At 39.8% G+C, this 21,083-nt stretch overlaps 1 protein-coding gene across 1 annotated transcript in view; it reads left to right on the forward strand.

Annotated features, from left to right (window-relative positions):
* KCNH5 (potassium voltage-gated channel subfamily H member 5) overlaps positions 1 to 21,083 on the forward strand; it is a 320,226-nt gene that overhangs the window by 129,429 nt on the left and 169,714 nt on the right. The window contains exon 7 of the mRNA XM_040333059.1: positions 3,369 to 3,798. Within this exon, the coding sequence (XP_040188993.1) occupies positions 3,369 to 3,798 (430 nt within the window). The remainder of the gene's footprint in view (positions 1 to 3,368; positions 3,799 to 21,083) is intronic.

Raw genomic sequence — 21,083 nt, forward strand, 5'->3', positions numbered from 1 at the left:
TTGCATGCAGGGTATGAGACTGCAGCACTCACAAATGTCTGAATACAGGACATAACAAATTATATAAAAAAAAATAAGTGTTCAGGTTTGCTTTTAAAGGGGGCACACCCACTTATTTTTGTTTTATTTAATTAAAACCTTCAGGGGCACTAGTTAAAAATAAACTCCAGGGAATGAAAGTGCTCCGTGCGAGGTTCACATCAGTGCGCAGCAGTTTGGGGGCATGGTGATTGTATGTGCAGGTTAACCAAAAGTTTCAAGTTTTAGATGGGCCCCCATTGACTTATTTTAGACCATACATTTTTTGAATGTGCATCAATGATGAAGCATACGTGACTTTGATGTGCTTTCATGAAAGTTCACCTAAAAACACGGGTAAGCCACACATACAATCACGCTGCACCCAAACCACAGCCCATTGGTGTGAACCTGCTCTTACACTATGGATTCCCAGTGCATTGCAAAGGTTTAAAGCGAAGTATGGAGTTTTTGTTCCCCCCCCCTAAATCATGCTTACCTAGGTGGATGGCTCTAACACTGAAAACCATGCGATCTAACACAGCAGCAGTGAGCTGATGGAGGGGGAGGGGTCGGGAGCTGCCGGCCCAGGCATGTGGGTAGATCCCAACTTCATTGTCGCAATCTTGCCTGAGCCTGGGCCATCTCTGTGACATCAGCCGACAGCAGGCTTCAGCCCGCTGTCTGCTGAAAACAGTTTACAGGAGTACAGAAGGAACTGCACTCATGTGATCCTCAGGAGAAGTACAGCCAAAGCTCTTTTTAACGCTCAACTTGGGACAAATAAAATAATTATCTCTTACAGCGGGGCTGTGCCTGCAATGCAACGGCTAATTGCTTAATTTGGTTCCGCTTTAACAAGCATCTATCTTTGAACCTGTTGGCAGTATTTGTTGTGGTATACATACCAATATTTGAGAAACTTCCACGTGTTAGATCAATCTATACTGCTGGTGTCATTTAAATTCTTAGACCTTGGTCACACTGGTGCAATTGTGGCGCACTAAAATGCATCTTTCCACTGCGACAAAATCGCATGGAAAATGGTTCCATTTAAATTCAATCTGTTCACATCTCTGTGCTGCATTTTTAAATAACGCCCTTTTTGGTGACCTGTTTGAAGAAGTCACCAAAATCTCATCTTTCTATTTTAGTCAATGGAAACACAGCAAGAATGCAATTTTTTGAGTCGCATATCAAATTTTTTCCAGGTGGCCAGGGTAGAAAACACATTATGCTTTACGTTAAATCTCAACGTATTAAAGTTCAATAAAAGTTTTATTAGAAAATTTTTAGACAGAAATCAAAAGAAACAAGAGCCAGACACCCAACATTGGGTGAGGCGATCCTCAACATAATAAACAGTACTTTTCCACATCATAAGTTATAGTATGGACAAACTTGCAACCGTAGAAAAACATTTATACAATCACCCCTGTCGTGAGTTATTATCCGTTCCTCAACGTATTAAAAATGCGCTAACAACACAATATGAGTTTTCCATTTTTTTTACAATGCACTAGTGATAACGAGCTATTATACTTCATGATTACTCTTATATGCCCTTAACTAAAGTTGTAACTACTGTTTTATTGTGTTTTAACGCGTTACAGAAAATTGTAACCTTCGCCTTTTTTGTCACCAACCTCCTTTCAATGTTAGTTAAACAATTTGTGATCTTTCCTAAAGGGTTGTGTTCTTTGCTTTATTAAAACAACCTTCCTGGAGTTAACTTTTTTAGAAGCTAATTGTCACCTCTTCACCCCGCTGCTACAAAGAATTAAGTAATCACGCTGCAGGTGATGTTTACCTTTGTTCCAGGCCAATTACTTCCCACTCATGAAATACAAATACCTGTTCTATCTAAAACTATTGTTGGAGTCAAAGGTGGTTCTTTGGATAGAAGACAAAACTTGGCCTGAATGAACTGTGAATCAGCTTATTCTGGAGTTTTGTGGCATGCTGTGCTCTCGCATGGAGGCATGGCCATTCTGCCATTAGTCAGGCAGGGAATATTGGGGTTGATTTTACTAAAGGAAAGTTTGTAAGTGCAGTTGCACTTGTTTTACCCAGAGTGTAGTGAATATTATGAAACTCTGTTGCTTTTCATCATCCAATCATGGGCAAGCAAAAATGCATTTCTTTTATTTTCGTTGCACCAGATTGGGTATTCTTTGGAAAACTAAGCTTACCTACACTCATCTATGGGGGAAAACATGAATAGTGCAGAGTTCATTTGCCTTTAGTAAATCAACAAGTGATGTTCTTTAGGGGTGGTGGAACAAAATTTAACTTCTTGCAGTTCCTTAGCTACCTTCTAATACTTTGTTGAATATGCGCTGATTGACATTTATCAGCGTTAGAGCATTTTTACAGCTAAAAAACGTCTCTCAGAACCCACTAGTTTTTTTTTTTTACTGCTCAAAATTGCCACTGCCCAAAACTGCTCATAAGTCTGTGTGCATGGACACATAGGATAACATAATGGGGAGTTTATTGACTGTAGAAAAAAAAAAAACGTCTACTGCCAAAAACAGCTGCTGTAAAAAAAGACCAAAAACGTCCAGTGTGCATGAGGCCTAAAGTGTATGTCTGGAAAAAGAAACATTTATTCAGTACAACTTTGTGATACATGCACATTCCCCCCCCCCCCCCTCTGTTTTATCACTTTGAAACCAAGTGAAAACAGAAGAACAGAAAACTACCCGTTCATCCTGCTAGAGATCCAAAAATAGGTATTCTGTAGACCAGAAGGAGAAAGCCCCATGTACCTTAGCTTATAGACTACTTTGCCAGATAGCAAGCAATTGTACTGCAAGTTTGAAAATTACTTGCTAAGCTATTGTTAGATTTGCCAGGCTTCACAAGCTTTTTGAACAATTGCAGCAAATCGGCATTGCATAACTCCAGATCAACTTTTTTGCAAACATTCTACAAGCTAGAGACTTGCCACGCAAATGTGATACAAATTGGAAAAGTGTCAACTAGAAATTGTGCTTCAAGTGTTCTGCAAGTGTACAACTTTTCAAGTGAAAATGTGCATCAAGTTAACAGACTTACAATTCAACACTGCAACAAATTTGTGGAAAGTTATCCTTGCTATCTGGGTTGCGCCACTTCTATAGAAAAAGCTTTGTTCTGAATTGTTGGTGTGGGAGTTGATTCTCATAATATTGCTAATTTGGAACTAGATTTTAACTTAACAGTAGAACTATATTGTAAGTAAAAGTGTTAAACATTGGATTTAATTTTGGGAACTGTCAAAGAATATTCATGTCTCAATTCTAATTTAAAAACCCAGTTTACTTGTTCACAAATGCCTCCATTTAAAATGTATTCTTTTTTCTTAGGGTATCAGCAGTCTTTTCAGCTCCCTGAAGGTAGTACGGCTCCTGCGGTTGGGCCGTGTTGCCAGAAAGTTGGACCATTACCTGGAATATGGTGCTGCAGTGCTGGTTCTCCTGGTCTGCGTGTTTGGTCTTGTTGCTCACTGGTTAGCTTGCATCTGGTTCAGCATTGGGGACTATGAGGTCATTGATGAAGCGACCAACACAATCAAGAATGCAAGCTGGCTTTACCAGTTAGGAATGAGCATTGGTACTCCGTATCGCTATAATGCCAGTGGCTCAGGGCGGTGGGAAGGTGGACCCAGCAAGGACTCTTTGTACATATCCTCTCTATACTTTACCATGACAAGCCTTACAACTATTGGATTTGGAAACATTGCTCCAACAACCGATGGAGAGAAGATTTTTTCAGTTGCGATGATGATGGTTGGCTGTAAGTAAGCTTACATTTTCTTATACACAAAAATTTAATTGGTGTGGTTGCAAATATTTAATTGGTATGGTTGCAGTTTTACACTGAGACCAAAGCGATGGTAACATTATTAACAGACTAAGAAGGGCAAAAGAATCCTAGCTTCTCATACAACTAGCCAAAATTTATTATTGACAAAGATATTTTTTTCTATCTCAAAACGTGAATAAGTGATATGTCTGGATGTCCATTTCCTTTTTGTATGTGCCTCCTTAGTCTACTTATATCTGGTGCTTAAAGTAGTACTGTAGGTGTGCTTCTACTACACAGCATACTTGCATATTATAATAGGTGTGCGCAGCCTATTGTATTAGGGTGTGCACTCCAAAGATCAAACACATAGTACCGATCACTCACTATAAAAGGGAAGGAGCCGGTAAGTTACATATTTACTGGCCCCTTCCCCCACTCACCCTAAAACATCCTAGCAGCAACAGCTGGAGGGAGAGGAGAGTAGGGAAACTGGAAGCACTGTGGGGGGGAAGAAGGGGGGAACCAGGGCAGTAGGGGGGAATATGTGCTGCACAGGGTGATTAGGGTGTGCCTGGGCACACCTTGGCACACTCTGTGCGCACGCCTATGCATATTATGGAAGACTCAACTCAAGGTTTCCCTTCCCTTGTGCTAAAATGTCAGAGCTATCCCTCATTATACCTCATCACTATGTTGCCAATCATCTCTGTTGCTTCATCCAGGTGCTTACCTTTCCACTTCAGCCATTGGTTGATTAGTTATGATGTAACTCTTATGCATGTACACAAGAATTGCATCACCCTGGTTCCCTTTTCCATGATGCCAAGAATGCAATGTACACTGCACTGTACATGCGCTGTGCTATAAAAACAAAAATAGTGAAGTTGCTAGGGTTTTGGGCAAACATTATTTTTCTTTTTTAAGAGATAGAAGTGGAGGAAAAGAGAAAGCTAGAAGGAAGGTAACCTAATAAAGGTATTTTTTTTTTTCTCAATAGAAATTTTTATTGCAAGAAAAAAGATAATAAAAGTTGTACAATTGTATAAAAGTAATGACATTTGTACAGATATTTGTTTTGCGTTGTAAGCTTAATAGTGAGTACATAAATTCACCAAAGTAATAGTTAACAATTATCAATGCAGGTTGGTGGTGTAATCAAAAAACTGGTTCATTAACTTTAATAAAATATGACCGTTATTTCTTAAATTGCATATGATTTACTTATTTGTTCAAAATACTTTAATCATTATGGCTTAGATTCACGTAGAGGGCGCATCTTTTGGCCGGCGTAGCGCATCTCATATGCGCTACGCCGACGTAACATAGAGAGGCAAGTAGCGTAAATGGGCCGGCGTAAGCCCGCCTAATTCAAATTAGGAAGGTAGTGGGCGTGTTGTATTAAAATTAACCATGACCCCATGTAAATGAATGGCCGAACGAATGGCGCATGCGCGCGCATGCTCAGAATCACGTCGAATTTACTCCCTAAGATACGCCGGCTCAATTCATAAGACGTGAACGTAACCTATGCCCAGCCCCATTCACGTACGAGTTACGCAAACGACGTAAAATCCGACGGCAGTTCCGACATCCATACCCTACACGACTTAGACCAGCTATTTGGTGGTTTATCTTTACGCCGGACGTATGCCTTACGTAAACGGCGTAGCTTACTGCGATGGGCGCAAGTACGTTCGTGAATCGGCGTATTTAGGTAATTTACGTATTTGACGCGTAAATCAATGGAAGCGCCCCTAGCGGCCAGCATAAATATACACCCAAGATACGACGGCGTAGGAGACTTACGTCGGTTGTAGGAAGCCAAAATTCAGGCGTATCTTGTACTGTGAATACGGCGCATAGATACAACGGTGCATCCATGGACTTACGCGGCATATATAAAAATACGTCGGCGTAAGTCTTTGTGAATACGGCTATATATGTTTATGCTAAATAAGATGGGAGTAAAATAAAGAGGGTGAAGGAAGGTAGGTAGGAAAATTAACAGACGTCCAAGGGTTGCCATAGTTATAAACTTTTAACGAGTCATATTCTTCAGAATGTTTAAAGACTACCCAAGTTTGCAAATTTTTATTACATTTATCAGTTGTATCGTGGGCTGTTGTCCTGATTTCTTCCATAGTGTATAAGTTGTGTACCTCGTGAAGCCATCCTTAAATTGTAAGAGTGGTTGTGGTTTTCCGGTGTCTAAGAATCGCAGCTTTGCAGCCGTAAGAATCTGGTGAGCGAACATTTGTACTTTTTCATTGAGCAATTTGAAATGTGTAGTAGGCAACATGCTGCTGTTGGATGGATTGAGGTTTCTGTGATGAACTTTATGATCTCACAAACATAATGGCTGTATCAAGGTACAATACCAACAAATGTGTTGTAAGGTGCCTTTTGCCTGGTTACTGCGCCAACAAAGATCCAAAACTGTAGAAATCCGTCTGTGTATTTTAATTGGTGTGTTGTACAAATTTGTCAGGAGTTTATAAGATGTTTCCTGGAGGCGTGTGCTAATTGCATATTTATGCACAAACACACATGATCGTCACTAAAGGTGGTATTTAGTGCAGATTCCCACAACTCCTTGTGTTTATTTAGCTCCTGGGATCCCGAGGTCTGCAATCAAGCGTAAGTGAAATCGTTTTTTCAGTTTTTACTGCCTTGAGGCAAACTGTTTCAAATAGAGTCAAGGGTCTCGCAAAATGTTTGCATCTTCTGGAGTTTGAGCTATGAATCTGGCGATATTCCCATTTTGTCAGAACGGTTTGTTCTCTCTCTGTTTGGATCGTAACCTATGAAAGTTAATTACTTTGCATAGATGTTTAGCATGATATATTTTTAGGTAAAGCTATAGTGATATTTATCATTGTACTGTTTTTCTATTTTTATTCAGATAGTTTAGTGTTTAGAACTGTCTTTGATCATTGACCTTGCAGATTTCCTATAATGGGGGTAAAAAATAAAAAAACTGGTTACCCATTAAATGGAATGTGGTCTGGTACGCATTTTTCAGTTTTTAACAGCTGAATTGTTTCACTGTATTTTTTATTGTGAACACATTTTGAGGAGAGCATTCCCTATATAACCCCCAAATAACCAAATTTGATATTATTTATAGGTATGTATAATTTTCTGTGAAGCGATCTCTCAGACTTTTTTTAAAAAACAAAATGGCATTCAATCTCTCTCTCCTCCTCTTCTTTCTCCCTCCTCCGCTCTCTCCCTCCCCCTCCTCTCTCTCCTCTCCCCCTCCTCTCTCTCTCTCCCCTCCATCTCCCCCTCTCTCTCTCTCTCTCTCTCTCTCTCTCTCTCTCTCTCTCTCCCCCCCATCCCTCTCTCTCGCCCCTCCTTTCCTCCCACTCGTCTCTCTCCCCTCCCTCTCTCCCCTCCCTCTCTCCCCTCCCTCCCCTCCCTCTCTCCCCTCCCTCCCCTCCCTCTCTCCCCTCCCTCTCTCCCCTCCCTCTCTCCCCTCCCTCTCTCCCCTCCCTCTCTCCCTTCCCTCTCTCCCCTCCCTCTCTCCCTTCCCTCTCTCCCTTCCCTCTCTCCCCTCCCTCTCTCCCCTCCCTCTCTCCCCTCCCTCTCTCCCCTCCCCTCCCTCTCTCCCCTCCCTCTCTCCCCTCCCTCTCTCCCCTCCCTCTCTCCCCTCCCTCTCTTCACCTCCCTCTCTTCACCTCCCTCTCTTCACCTCTCTTCCTCTCTCCCCTCTATCGCCCCCTTATATCTCCCTCCCCATCTCTCCTCTCTCTCTCCCCTTCTCTATCTTCCCCTTGTCTATCGTTCTCTCTCTCTCTCTATATATATATATATATCCCCCTTTCTCTCCCCCTCTCTCCCTCCTTCCCCCTCCCTCTCTCCTGCCTATTTCTCCCTCCCTCTCTTTCTCTCCCTCCCTCTCTCTCTCTTTTTCTCTGTCTTTCTCCCTACAAAAATGGCGTTGCAGAACTAGAAAGAGTGCCAAGAAGGGCAACTAAATTTCTATAAAACTTAAAGACCTCAGATATGAGAAAAGATTAAGAACCCATTAAAGGGGTTGTAAAGGTTAGTTTTTTAGTTTCTAAATAGGTTCCTTTAAGCTAGTGCATTGTTTTCCTTCGATTTCCCTTCTAAATGTTTTTTTTCTTTGTCTGAATTTCTCACTTCCTGTTCCTCCTTAGTAAGCTTCCCCCTATCATCCGAGCCGTTCTGGCTGGGGGTTAGTCAGCATGCTCGCCCCCTCCCTTGGGACTACTGTACATCCCTGCGGGGAGACGCCTCCGCGTTTGGGTTTGCTACATTTCCAAGAGGCCATAAATTATTCTGCTTCCCTATTTCCTTGAAAAGTGTGTTGCAGTATATCTTTTTTTTTTCATAGTAAATGTTATACAGAATTATAGATGACATTTTGAAGTATAGAATGGTCCCATTGGAGACTCCTGTGCAGATTATGTCTGCTTGCACTACAGTAGAGTGAACAAAATATTGCAGGGGTATGGTTACCGAATTGTCAAAGCTGATTCACAAGCCTGTAATGTACGTTGATTACCCAGAGAGTTCCTCTTTAAATATGCTTGGGATAAATATAGGTTAATCCTTACACAAAAAAAAATTAATAATCAATATTGTCCCAAAAACCTGTCACTAACTGATATATGAAGGATGCTCTTACAAATTCAGTAGGGAAACTTGGGTTTTCCTCCCTCCCATTTTTTTTTTTTTTTTTGTAGGCTGTCCTACAGGTTGTTGTTTGCCACGTGATCGGCTGTCAGGCAATGATAGAAGCCGGTAATCACTTTTTTCCCCCTCACGCTGAAAACAATAAGCCAATTACTGGCTTGTATAAACGGACATTGGTCCCCCACACTGACAGTCACTGCTGCTAAGCAGTGCCCACCAGTGCCACCTACCAGTGCCCATTAGTACTGCTAAGCAGTGCCCACCAGTGCCTCATCATTCATTGCTGCCTTTCAGTGCCACCTATCATTGCCCTTAGTGCCACCTATCAGTGCCGCCTATTAGTGCCACCTTGCTGTGCCTTTCAGTGCTGCCCATCAGTGCCACCTATCAATGCGGTCTCAGTGCCTCCTGATCAATGCCCACCAGTGCCGCCTCATTAGTGCCTATCAGTGCCAACTTCTCAGTGCACATAATGAAGGAGAAAAAAATACCTGTGTTTTTATAATCAACTATGAAAACTGTTTTTTTTTTTAATGTTCGATCTTTTTTTTGTTTGTTTTAGCAAAAAATAAAAACCCAGTGGTGATTAAATACCACCAAAGAAAGCTCTATTTGTGGGGGAAAAAAATGTCATATGGGTACAGTGTTGCATGACTGTGCAATTGTCATTCAAAATGTGACAGCGCTGAAAATTGGGCTGGTCACTAAGCCAGTGGTTTAAGAAAAAAAAAGAAAAATTTAAAGATAGAATGATATCCATTAGTGGAAGAGTACGCTACTTTTTTTATTCATTTTAACTTGAGATAAATTAAGTCGGGATACTAAAAATAACACTCACAAAGGAAACGTAGGCTCAAATATATTTAGTTTCAGTGTGGGGTGGATGTTTGACCAGGCTCTGTTGCTTATCTGTAATATTCTACTCCCTGGACAACAAGACTGTCTGAACAGAATATTACTTATTTGTTTGCTTGGTGGTAAACTGAAATTGTGTCATATGTTTATGTAATGTGAGGGTTTATATGACACATAATTCCCATGTATCCATTTTTTATTCACTTTGATGTGGACTAAGGGCCAGATCCACAGCCAGCCGCCGTAACTTAAATATTCCCAATTAAGTTACACTGCCAGAAAATTTCTACCTAAGTGCCCGATCCACAAAGCACTTACCTAGAAATTTTCGGCTGTGTAACTTAAATTCGGCCGGCGCAAGGCGTTCCTATTCAAATGGGGCGAGTCCCATTTAAATTAGGCGCGCTCCCGCGCCGGCCGTACTGCGCATGCTCACAATGTCATTTTCCCGACGTGCATTGCGCGGTTTTACGTTATGCCGAGTTATGTGAATCGCGGCTGGTAAAAAAAGTTGCGTCGGGAAAAAAAAAAGATACGGCGGGGGAAAAAAAAAACAGCGTTGCGGGAAAGAAGGGTCTACTTTTACAAGGTGTACTAACTTTACACTTTGTAAAAGCAGCCCTAATTTTGCGTTTGCAAACTAATACTTACGGAGAAAAAACGAAGCTGAAAAGCTTTGTGGATCTCCGTAAGTGCTAATTTGCATACCTGACGCGGCATTTCGACTCGAAATGCCCCCAGCGGCGGCTGCGGTACTGCATCCTAAGATCCGGCAGTGTAAGTCCCTTACACATGTCGGATCTTCTGCCTATCTATTGGAAACTGATTCTGTGGATCAGTTCCATAGATAGAAACAGGGATACGCCGGCGTATCAGTAGATACGCCGGCGTATCCCTTTTGAGGATCTGGCCCTAAGTGTATAAAGTTTTTTGTTTTCCTAGCTGATCTAGGGATAAATTATTTTACTAATGTGAATTATCCTGTTTCTTGCAGTTACTATGAAAAATTATTTAATCAGATAAAATGTTCTGCTAATGTTGTATTGATGTTTGAAGCCACAATAACGATAAAAAAAAGACAATTTTCCAGCTTGATTTACATCACGTGCCTTTAACGTACACTTTGAAATGATTTATTATTATGCGTAATCGATGTTGATTGCCTTGATTGAAACAGACAAGACTGAAATGTAATCTTAAATTAGAATTCCAACAAGAGTACTCTATATAGAGCTAAAGCACGATGAAGTCATTTGCCTTGGAGTGGGAGTCTAACAGAACAAATTTGACAGAATCCTACAACACTGAGTGTATAAATGATATACTGTGGGGTTTCACTCAAGTGTAGTGCTTTCCATCAATTTCAGACCAATAAGGGAAGTACATATTTAGACGACTTCAGGGGCGACTCGGCAAGGCGTCCTGAAGAAGACTTTAGAGGCGACTTGCAAAATTACTTCTGTATAGAAGTCAATGCAAGTCGCCCCCAAAGTCGTACAATAACCTTTTTCTAAGTCGGAGCGACTTGCGTCGCTCCTATTAGAACGGTTCTATTGAATAGAATGGGACGAGACTTGTCAGGCGGCTGGGTCGCCTGACGAGTCGCCCCAGTGTGAACAGGCTCTTATTGTAGCTCCTATAGTTGTTCCCACATCTTAATCCTACATGTTTCACTGCATGGCTTCCTCAGGGATGAGCATGGTTTTGTGGCTACTATATGAATGAACAAAAAGAAAATTACAAACAATATATGTAAAGTTATATCAGAAAATACCAACACTATACATAGTGTATACAATAAATTTGATACATGAATGCATCTTATTCATTGGCAAGCGTTCCCTAAATGGACTTATTTTGGCTAAACATGTAGGATTAAGATGTAGGAACAACTATAGGAGCTACAATAACACGTCTTGAATGACAATAAAGCTGTTCATGTAATGTATAATATTGTTTTTATGTAGCTTTATAACTTTAATAAATTGTGATTTTATTCAATTTAGTATATCCTTGTACCAATTGCACCTTTAGAGTCCCATTCTCCCCGCTTTGTATTTGTATTTTATATATATATATATATATATATATATATATATATATATATATATATATATATATATATATATATATATATATATATATATATCACACACTGTACTGTGTGTATATATTAAGGGGTGATGGTTGGTGCTGGAGCGGTAGCCAGGCATTGCCTTGCCATCTTCTGCACTGTGTAAAAAGAGCCTATTAACTCTTTCTGGTAGAAGGTCCTGTGGCATGATGTCATCCTCGGTGGCATATTTTTCTCTCTATTTGTTCACCTAGAAGCAGAGCACTTTTAATTTTCTCTTTGGATTTGTGTTACTTTGAACTTTTTTTTTTAATTTTCTTGCAGCTGGTTATGCACAGGAGTCATTGTGAATTATTTGCACCTATGTATTTATACCTATGAAGTATTATAATCATTTAGTATTTGACATAAGCGTGGCATGAAATGGTCATATGTTTATGCAATGATTGAAGTCGTGATTGTTTTTTTTCACTGAAGATAGTAATTTAAAAGGACAGCGCACGTTTACTTGCTTTTCACTTTGGCCATTACATCTAATAGCCTAGATGTGCAGCAGTTTCTTCACATTTGTTTGCAAAGTGACGATTTTTACATTTCAGGCTTTATAAATGTGTAAATGTAACAGCGATCACAGTACTTCCTGACAATGCCTTCATTTGCTTTAATTTCTGAAAGGTGGAAACCATCTTTGTTCAGACTTCATCCAGGGTCAGCATCTACTTTCTGGGCTAAAATGCTGGTTTTGCAATGAAATAATCCTGTAAATCCTGGTACTTGTGCAGTTCTTGTTATTCCATAAATGTCTGACACAGATCAGCACCTGCAGAAGTCCTCTCACTCCCACAGTGTTGCTGTCTGATCACTGGGGAAAAGTGAATGAAAACTGCTTTTCTCTTGCTGCAACAGAATAATGACATCATCTCAGCCCGGCCTAGATCATTTGACTGCAAGGCAAGGGTATTTTTGTAATGATAAACGGTAGGTTTAAAAAAAAAAAAAAAAAATCTGTGTTGTATATAGTAGATCACATCAGTAATTTATTCATTATAGTGGTTGTACACCCTGTACAACCACTTTTACCTAAAGGTAAGCCATTATGGTAGCCATTACTACATAGTAGTCCATTATGCTTTACCTTTGCAGGGAAATAAAGAGGAAGTAAAACCCATGAGGGTTTACTTCCTCTTTTAGGCTGCATTCACACCTGAGCGTCGGTCGTTCGGTCGTTTTTTTGGGCGTTTTTTTGGGCGTTTTTTTCTGGCGTTTTGTCGCGCGTATTTGCATACAGCGTCGTGCGACGTTTTTGTACTTCGGCGTTTTTTTATTTTAGCCAATAGGAAAAATGATCATCTTTTCATCACTTGTTGCTATGTTGGTAGATTTTTTTAATCTTCTGCATGGGCGACAAGTTCTATTTAATAAAGCGACGAAACGCCCGTAGCAAATGCCCGTTGTCGCGCGATACGCTCAATTCGCGCGTTTCCCATTACTTTCTATGGGAAAAAAAAACGCTCAAATACACCCAAACCGCACGATACGCGCGACAAAAAAAGGTCCGGGACTTGTTTGAGCTTCGCTCGAACAGGCGTTTGGGCGTTCAGGCGTGAACAGTCACCATAGGGAATAATGTTAATTCTCCCCTCTGGCGTTTGTGAGCAGTGCGCTTCAGGCGTAAAAACGCCTAGGTGTGAATGGGGCCTAAGGCTTGTAAAATTACTGAAAAGTCTTTAATTGTTGGATGCACATTATATTATGTGTAACATTAAACTAGACATATTGATAGTGAATAATTCGGCACCATTCAAGACTATGCAACAGAGTAGATGCACTTTAATAAGCAGTGGTGTGTGCTGTCCATGGTGCTGAAATGGGACATTTCAGTTTTATTTAGAGCAGCCCAACTTTTTTATCTTGAAACCTTTGAACAGATTTGTAAAATCTCAAGGAACCTTTGATAGTTTTTTATATATATATATATATATATATATATATATATATATATATATATATATATATATATATATATATATATATATATATATATATAATGTGTGCATATATAACACTCACTGGCCACTTTATTAGGTTGCTAGTACCGGGTTGGACCCCTCCTTTGCCTTCAGAACTACCTTAATTCTTTGTGGCAGAGATTCAACAAGGTGTTGGAAACATTCCACATCCCAAAGGCGCTCTATTGGATTGAGATCTGGTAACTGTGGAGGCCATTGGAGTACAGAGACCTCATTGTCATGTTCAAGAAACCAGTGGTGAGATGATTTGAGCTTTGTGACATGGTGCATTATGTCCTGCTGGAAGGAGCCATCAGAAAATAGGTACACTGTATCATACATACATACATCATAAAGGGATGGACATGGTCAGGAGCAATACTCGGGTAGGCCATGGCGTTTAAATGATGCTCAATTGAAACTAAGGGGCCCAAAGTGTGCCAAGAAAATATCCCCCACACCATTACATCACCACCAGCTTGAACCATTGATACAAGGCAGAATAGATCCATGCTCTTTCATGTTAACGTCAAATTCTGATCCTACCATCTGAGTGTCGTAGCTGAAATCAAGACTGAAATGTTGCCTTTCTATCATCTCTCCCCATTCTACTCTATCATCAACAGGCATTTTAGTACACACAACTAACGCACACTGGATAGTTTATTTTTTTGGACCATTCTCTGTAAACCCGAGAGATGGTTGTGCATGAAAATCCTAGTAGATCAGCAGTATTTGAAATACTCCGAGCAGCCCGTCTGACACCAACAACCATGCGACATATAAAGTCACTTAAATCCCCTTTCTTCCCCATTCTGATGCTCAATTTGAACTTCAGCAAATCGTCTTTACCACATCTAGATGCCTAAATGCACGCTGCCACGTGATTAACTGATTAGCAATTTGGGTTACCGACCAATTGAACAGGTATACCTAATAATGTGTTTGTGTATATATGTATATGTAAAATCTAAAAAAAAATAAGTAGACCCCTCACATTTTTGTAAATATTTTATTTTATTTTATCTTTTCATATGACAACACTGAAGAAATTACACTTTGCTACAATGCAAAGTATTGAGTGTACAGCTTGTATGAGAGAAGAAATTGGAATGGGAGAATGGTGGGACTTTATGTGAAGCACAACACTAGAACCAAATGAATCAATTAGTAGATACTATTTAATGGTGCACATGGATGCCTGTGGGACAGTAAATAACATGTAATATATAACATAATAAATACATATAATTGTATACACACACAAGTGTTCCTACATAGTAAATATTAAATACTAAAATGGATTAAATGTAGCCCAAAATTGCATATAGACATGATTGCACACATAATGTAAAATGTATTCAAATGTAGTTGTAACAATAGATCGGTATATAGCTCTATGCACGTTTCGGGAGCAAATGCGATATAGGCATGTCTTCAATAAAATAGCATACCTATATCGTATTTGCTCCTGATGAGTGGAAGTTGTCCACGAAACATGCGTAGAGCTATATATCGATGTATTGTCACAGCTACCATGTGTCTACTATGCGACTACCTTGAAGAAATTTGAATACATTTTACATTATGTGTGCAATCAATTATGTTTATATGCACGTTTGGGCTACATTTAATACATGTTTGTATATATAATATTTACTATGTAGGAACACTTATGTGTGTGTGTATACAATTATTGGTATTTATTATGTTATATATTACATGTTATTTACTCTCCCACATGCACCGTTAAATAGTATCTACTAATTGATTCATTTGGTTCTGGTGTTGTGCTTCACATAAAGTCCCACCATCCTCTCATTCCCCTTTTCCCTCTCTTTTCTATATAATTCAGGGATGGAGACATACAAACTCTGCAGCAGTCGTCTCGTATAAAGATCCAACAATTTTATGAATGAAGTCTAAATTTGCTGCCCCCTCAATTTAACTCAACACACAGCCATTAATACATTATAAAATACCTGTAATCATACAAAAACACATAACATGTGAGTGAATCAATCCATGTGCATCAATTAATTTTGTGTTTAAAGTCCCAAAAGCACAAAATGAACTTGAAGTAAAGTGACAATAAAGGCAACTTCTGATGCAGCATCTAGAAATCTGCAATGGCAACTGGTCAGTACTTAATATCCAAATGGAGAAGTAAGCTAAAAGCCTGATGGCCTATTCCGGCACATAATGGACCCCAAATTGTAGGGATGAAGCTCACCTGATATGCACAGTAATCAGCTGTGGTGTTCCGCCTGGTCTGCTCCAAACACTAGCCCATATGTCTTCAAACTATGGCCCTCCAGTTGTTCAGGAACTACAATTGCCATCATGCCTACTGCCTAGTCATGTCTGTGAATGTCAGTGTGTTAGAATGCCTCATGGGATGTGTAGTTCTACAACAGCTGGAGGACTGTGGATTGGGGGTCCCTGCACTAGCCACTCTCCGCCGTCAAGGACAACGAGACGTTTTAATAGGTTTTCAACCTTCCAGTCACTCTGTCTGATACGCCTTCTGTTAGCGTAAAGGATTTAGAAGAAAGAGGAACTTCATGGTGCAGTAAATAATGATCGTTTTATTCCAAAATTCTTTCTTAAGCACAGCGAAGAAATACGATACAAAACAAACTTACAAAACACAGCCACAAGCTTTTAGACTGCCAGCTGATTCGTGGTGACGTCACAAGATTCTCTCCAACCTTTCAACCTGGTTGCCGGCAGCACTAATGCAGCCCCAGACCATGACACTCCCACCACCATGCTTGACTGTAAACAAGGCACACTTGTCTTTGTACTCCTCACCTAGTTGCCGCCACACACACCTGACACCATCTGAACCAAATAAGTTTATCTTGGTCTCATCAGACCACAGGACATGGTTCCAGTAATCCATGTCCTTAGTCTGATTCTCTTCAGCAAACTGTTTGCAGGCTTTCTTGTGCACCAATTCTTTTTTACAGCTCCTCAGAGTTCTTTGCCATGAGGTGCCATGTTGAAATTCCAGTGACCAGTATGAGAGAGTGAGAGCGATAACACCAAATTTAACATACCTGCTCCCCATTCACACCTGAGACCTTGTAACACTAACAAGTCACATGACACCAGGGAGGGAAAATTGGGCCCAATTTGGACATTTTCACTTAGGGGTGTACTCACTTTTGTTGCCAGCGATTTAGACATTAATGGCTGTGTGTTGAGTTATTTTGAGGGGACAGCAAATTTACACTGTTATACAAGCTGTACACTCACTACTTTACATTGTAGTAAAGTGTCATTGTTCAGTGTTTGCACAAAAAATGTGAGATACTGTGTGTGTGTGTGTGTGTGTATGTATGTGTGTGTGTGTGTGTGTATATATATATATATATATATATATATATATATATATATATATATATATATATATATATATATATATATATATATATATATATATATATATATATATATTAGTGTGTGTGTGTGTGTGTGTGTGCAATATAGCTTGTATAAGTATGATTCTAAAAGTTTTAAATGATTGAATATGATGGCACATCTGGATTGACACTCGCAGCCAATTATTTTATGACACTCCCTTGCTCTAGACATCAATAAAATTCATAAAAAATTAATTGCTTCTAAAGGTAAGACATTTTTTATCTTAATGCATTCCCAGCATTAAAGCGGAACTTCAGTCCTTTTTAAATCTTTCCATTTATTAAATCTTCTGCTCTTGTTTTAACTTTGGATAGTAAAACATTTTTTTTCTGACAGTAAATGGCTTATACAGCCCACTTCCTGTTTTTTGTCTGGTCATTAGCCTAGGCCAGGGGTCTTCAAACTATGGCCATCCAGTTGTTTAAGAACTACAATTCCCATCATGCCTAGTCATGTCTGTGAATGTCAGAGTTTTACAATGCCTCATGGTATGTGTAGTTCCGCAAAATTTGGAGGGCCGTAATTTGAGGATCCCTGGCCTAGGCTCCCAACCTAAACTCTATTAAGCATCGGTGGGGCATCATCATACGGAAGGTGGAGGAGCGCAAGGTCTATAACATCCATCAGCTCTGTGATGTCGTCATTGAGGAGTGGAAGAGGACTCCATTGGCAACCTGTGAAGCTCTGGTGAACTTCATGCCCAAGAGGGTTAAGGCAGTGCTGGAAAATAATGGTGGCCACACAAAATATCTTGGTCTCATCAGGCCACAGGACATGGTTCCAGTAATCCATGTCCTTAGTCTGATTCTCTTCAGCAAACTGTTGGGCGTGAACTATTTAAAGTCCCCATCAGGGTCCCCTTCAGAATTCTCCCTTACATTACAGTCTCCTTCAGGGTTTTCCTTTACAACAGGATCCCCACCAGAGTTATGGCTTACTCACACATGAGGTTGGAGGGGAGCTAAAAACCAGTTGGTTGAACAATAATTTTACCAACAACCCACGCCCCCTCTGCTGTGGCCACAATACTGTTCTTTATGACTGCAGCAAACCTGAAACAGGCAGGAACTACACAATTGCGGTGTGGTAGTACGACAATTGTATGGGTAAATCAGGTGGTGAGGAGGTGACGTTTTGCCTCCTTACCACCTATCAAACACCACTAAATGGCGATCTGAGTGTGTATCAATTTTCAGAGGCGACCTGCCACACTAGACAAACCCTAAGCGTCTCCTCTTACATTAGAGTGCCAGATAAAATCTTGCAGCAGCCTGTATTTTGGTGACCCCTGAACTAAATGAATGTAGTTCAGAGGCTTGTTCACAGTCAGATATCCCCTTTGCATCGGAAATACAGTATACCTACAAAATTTGTAGTATCACATTAATTGTTTCTATGCCCCCTTTTTGTCTCCCTGAGCTCTGAATGCTCAAGGTCAGGTTGGTAACTTTTTATGTTTTTTTTTTTATTAACAATTGACAGGTTGTCCATATGTGATTTTTATTTATTTTTCTATTAACCAGAGCCATTTACAGTTACAAATTTGATAAAAGATGAGAAGATTTGTCCTTAAAAAAAGGAATTTCTGGTCGAATTTGACAAGTAGAGTCTAAAGGAGTTGATTTACTGAAGAGAAATGGGCTGTTCACTTTGCAGGGGCATTTTCCTCCAGAGCTTAGTGAATGTGGTAAATTCTCACCTTGTAAATAGAATCCTGTAATGTGCAAGGAAAATAAAAAAAAATGTAAATCATGGTGGGCAGCCAAGCTGGCAATTCTACCACCATGTTATTCTTTATTACAGAGGGGAAGTTCACAAAAGCAGCTTTTGAAGAACCTGGATGTATTGTTCCATACAGTCCTTCTCACCTTCACCACCTACATATTCAAGCTTGTTGTCCATGGACCTTTCACAGGTCCAGAAAAAAACTCTAGTATCTTACCACTCAAAAATAAGTTACATTTCCCACAAGGAGACCTGTAGGTTAATATAGAGAATTTGGAGACAACTGCGCTAAGGTGAATCAAAAATCGGATTAATAAGCGGCAATTAAATTGTGTATAAACAAAATAGTGATAGGGAAAAAGAGGATAATTGCGCTAAACCAAATCATAAAAATATATATATCATACAAACAATTTAGGCATCTGCCCAAGTGCATGTGCTAAACATATAAATTAACACTCTAAGGTATAAACAATAGTGTAAATCGCATAGAGTCAGGGGGCCCAAAGCCACCTAGCTCTGCTTGAAAGTAGTATGTGAGAACCCCAGTGATAAATGCCACAAGTTACTATGCAACAAAAAACCGCGGCCACAATGATACTAGTGAAAATAAATTACAGGTAGGGTGTAGTAGCGCTTGCCCAATAAAACTATTAAAATAAAATGACAATCCAAAGAAGTATAAATGTAAAACCGTCAAGCCACCACCGACTGTAGGTCTAAAGGTTTTCCACTCAAAATGTCCAAAGAAATAACCACCCAATATTTAAAAATCAAATATGGTAAGTGGTAATGCGGTAAGATAACGTGATGGCACTTGCTAGGAACTGTCTAAAATTAGATCAAGAAAGTAGAATCATGTATGAGTATCCAAAATTATCTGTAAGTATAGATGGGATGTACCCATCAATGATGGTTTAATAGATAAGGAGTCCACGGAAGAGTGGTTTCAGTTCTTCAATGATAAAGGCCTAGAGCTTTTAGCTTTTTTGATAAAAAGAAAACAACGCAAAATCAGAACACTTGATCGCACTATCACTGAACTGAAAAGCAATCTGGAAAGTAGTAAGGAACTACCTGAATTTATAGCCCTGTCTAACCAATTACAGCGGGACATGGAACAAAAAGACAAAGAAACAGTAGCTAGGAAGAAAAGAAAATACCAAAGAGATATGAAAGACTATGAGGATGATCTAGTCTATAAATGGCAGAATAAACTAGAAGAGCCTGGGACCTCCTCTAATAGGAGCTCACCTGAACAAGATGCAAGAGATACTATAGCCAATGGAAAAGAAAGCAATCAGAATGTTAATACAACGGAGTTGAACAATGGAACAAACACCCCAAATCATAAACCCAGAAAAAATGGGAATAATAATGGTTGGAAACCCTTCTGGAAAAACAACCGGAATAACCAAAATACCTATAATGCCCCTAGACCCTTCCAACAAATACCTAATAGGGGGAGATCTCGAACACCACCGTGGAGAAATCAAGGGTATCAGGATAGTATTCATTATGAAAACCAAAGACGTGAAGGAAACTATTATCCACAGGAAGAAAGAAGGGCTTATGATCATACATATAATGTGCCTGTATACAATTATTATGACCATCTAAGAAGAGATGATGGTGGAGGGGGAAGAACCCCGAGAGTTTTTGATAATAGGAGAACACCGTATCGCCATTTTTCCTATGGTAGAGATAATAGAAACGCATCCCCTAGGCGTTTTTTAGAGCCGAGACGCCAAGAATCCCCAAGGCGTCATCGGGAGAATGGGGTGCAGAGACAGAGGTATTGGAGCCCGGGACCGAGACCAGGAGAAATGAGGAAAGGAGAACACAGGAACAAAGAGTTTCGGAGGAGTCGGGACAAGGAAGAAAAGCCGAGAAGAACACCTACAAGGACCCAAGAAAATCAATCTGGAAATCACGGAAACCGAGGAGAGGGTGCAGAGCGGGAACAAAAAAACAGAAGAAGAAGAGATTGATAGGGGAAGGAGTCATTAATATTAGCGGAATAGAACTCACCAAAGAAGAACTTAAGGTTTTGGATAAGGGCCTCAAATATGCCCCTAAGAAAAACTTTAACAAATTTGATGCGTATGTAGATATCAACAAATTTGCCAGAAATCTCCACATTAAAAAATACATAATGAACAGACCAGGAGAAGGTGTAACAAGAATCACCACTGAAAACAATGATGTTGTGTTCAGTAATCTAAGGAACAAATCTGTATTCAATCCACCAATCAGTAACGACGGACATATTGAAGCATTCAGGCGAATGGTACTGAAAGATTTACATGATTTGAAGATTAAGAAAATATCTGATCCAGGAGACATCAAAAGTGGGATACGGAAACTGGAAGAAAGGAATGATGTGGTGGTTAGACAAGCTGACAAGGGGGGGGCTATTGTCATTCAATCTAAAGTGGCCTACAAGAAGGAAATCGAGCGCCAACTGAGTGACAAAACTACCTATTTAAAATTACCCGGGAACCCAATAGTACGCTATA

Source organism: Rana temporaria, chromosome 13, assembly GCF_905171775.1.
Source record: "Rana temporaria chromosome 13, aRanTem1.1, whole genome shotgun sequence".
Lineage (NCBI taxonomy): Eukaryota > Metazoa > Chordata > Amphibia > Anura > Ranidae > Rana > Rana temporaria.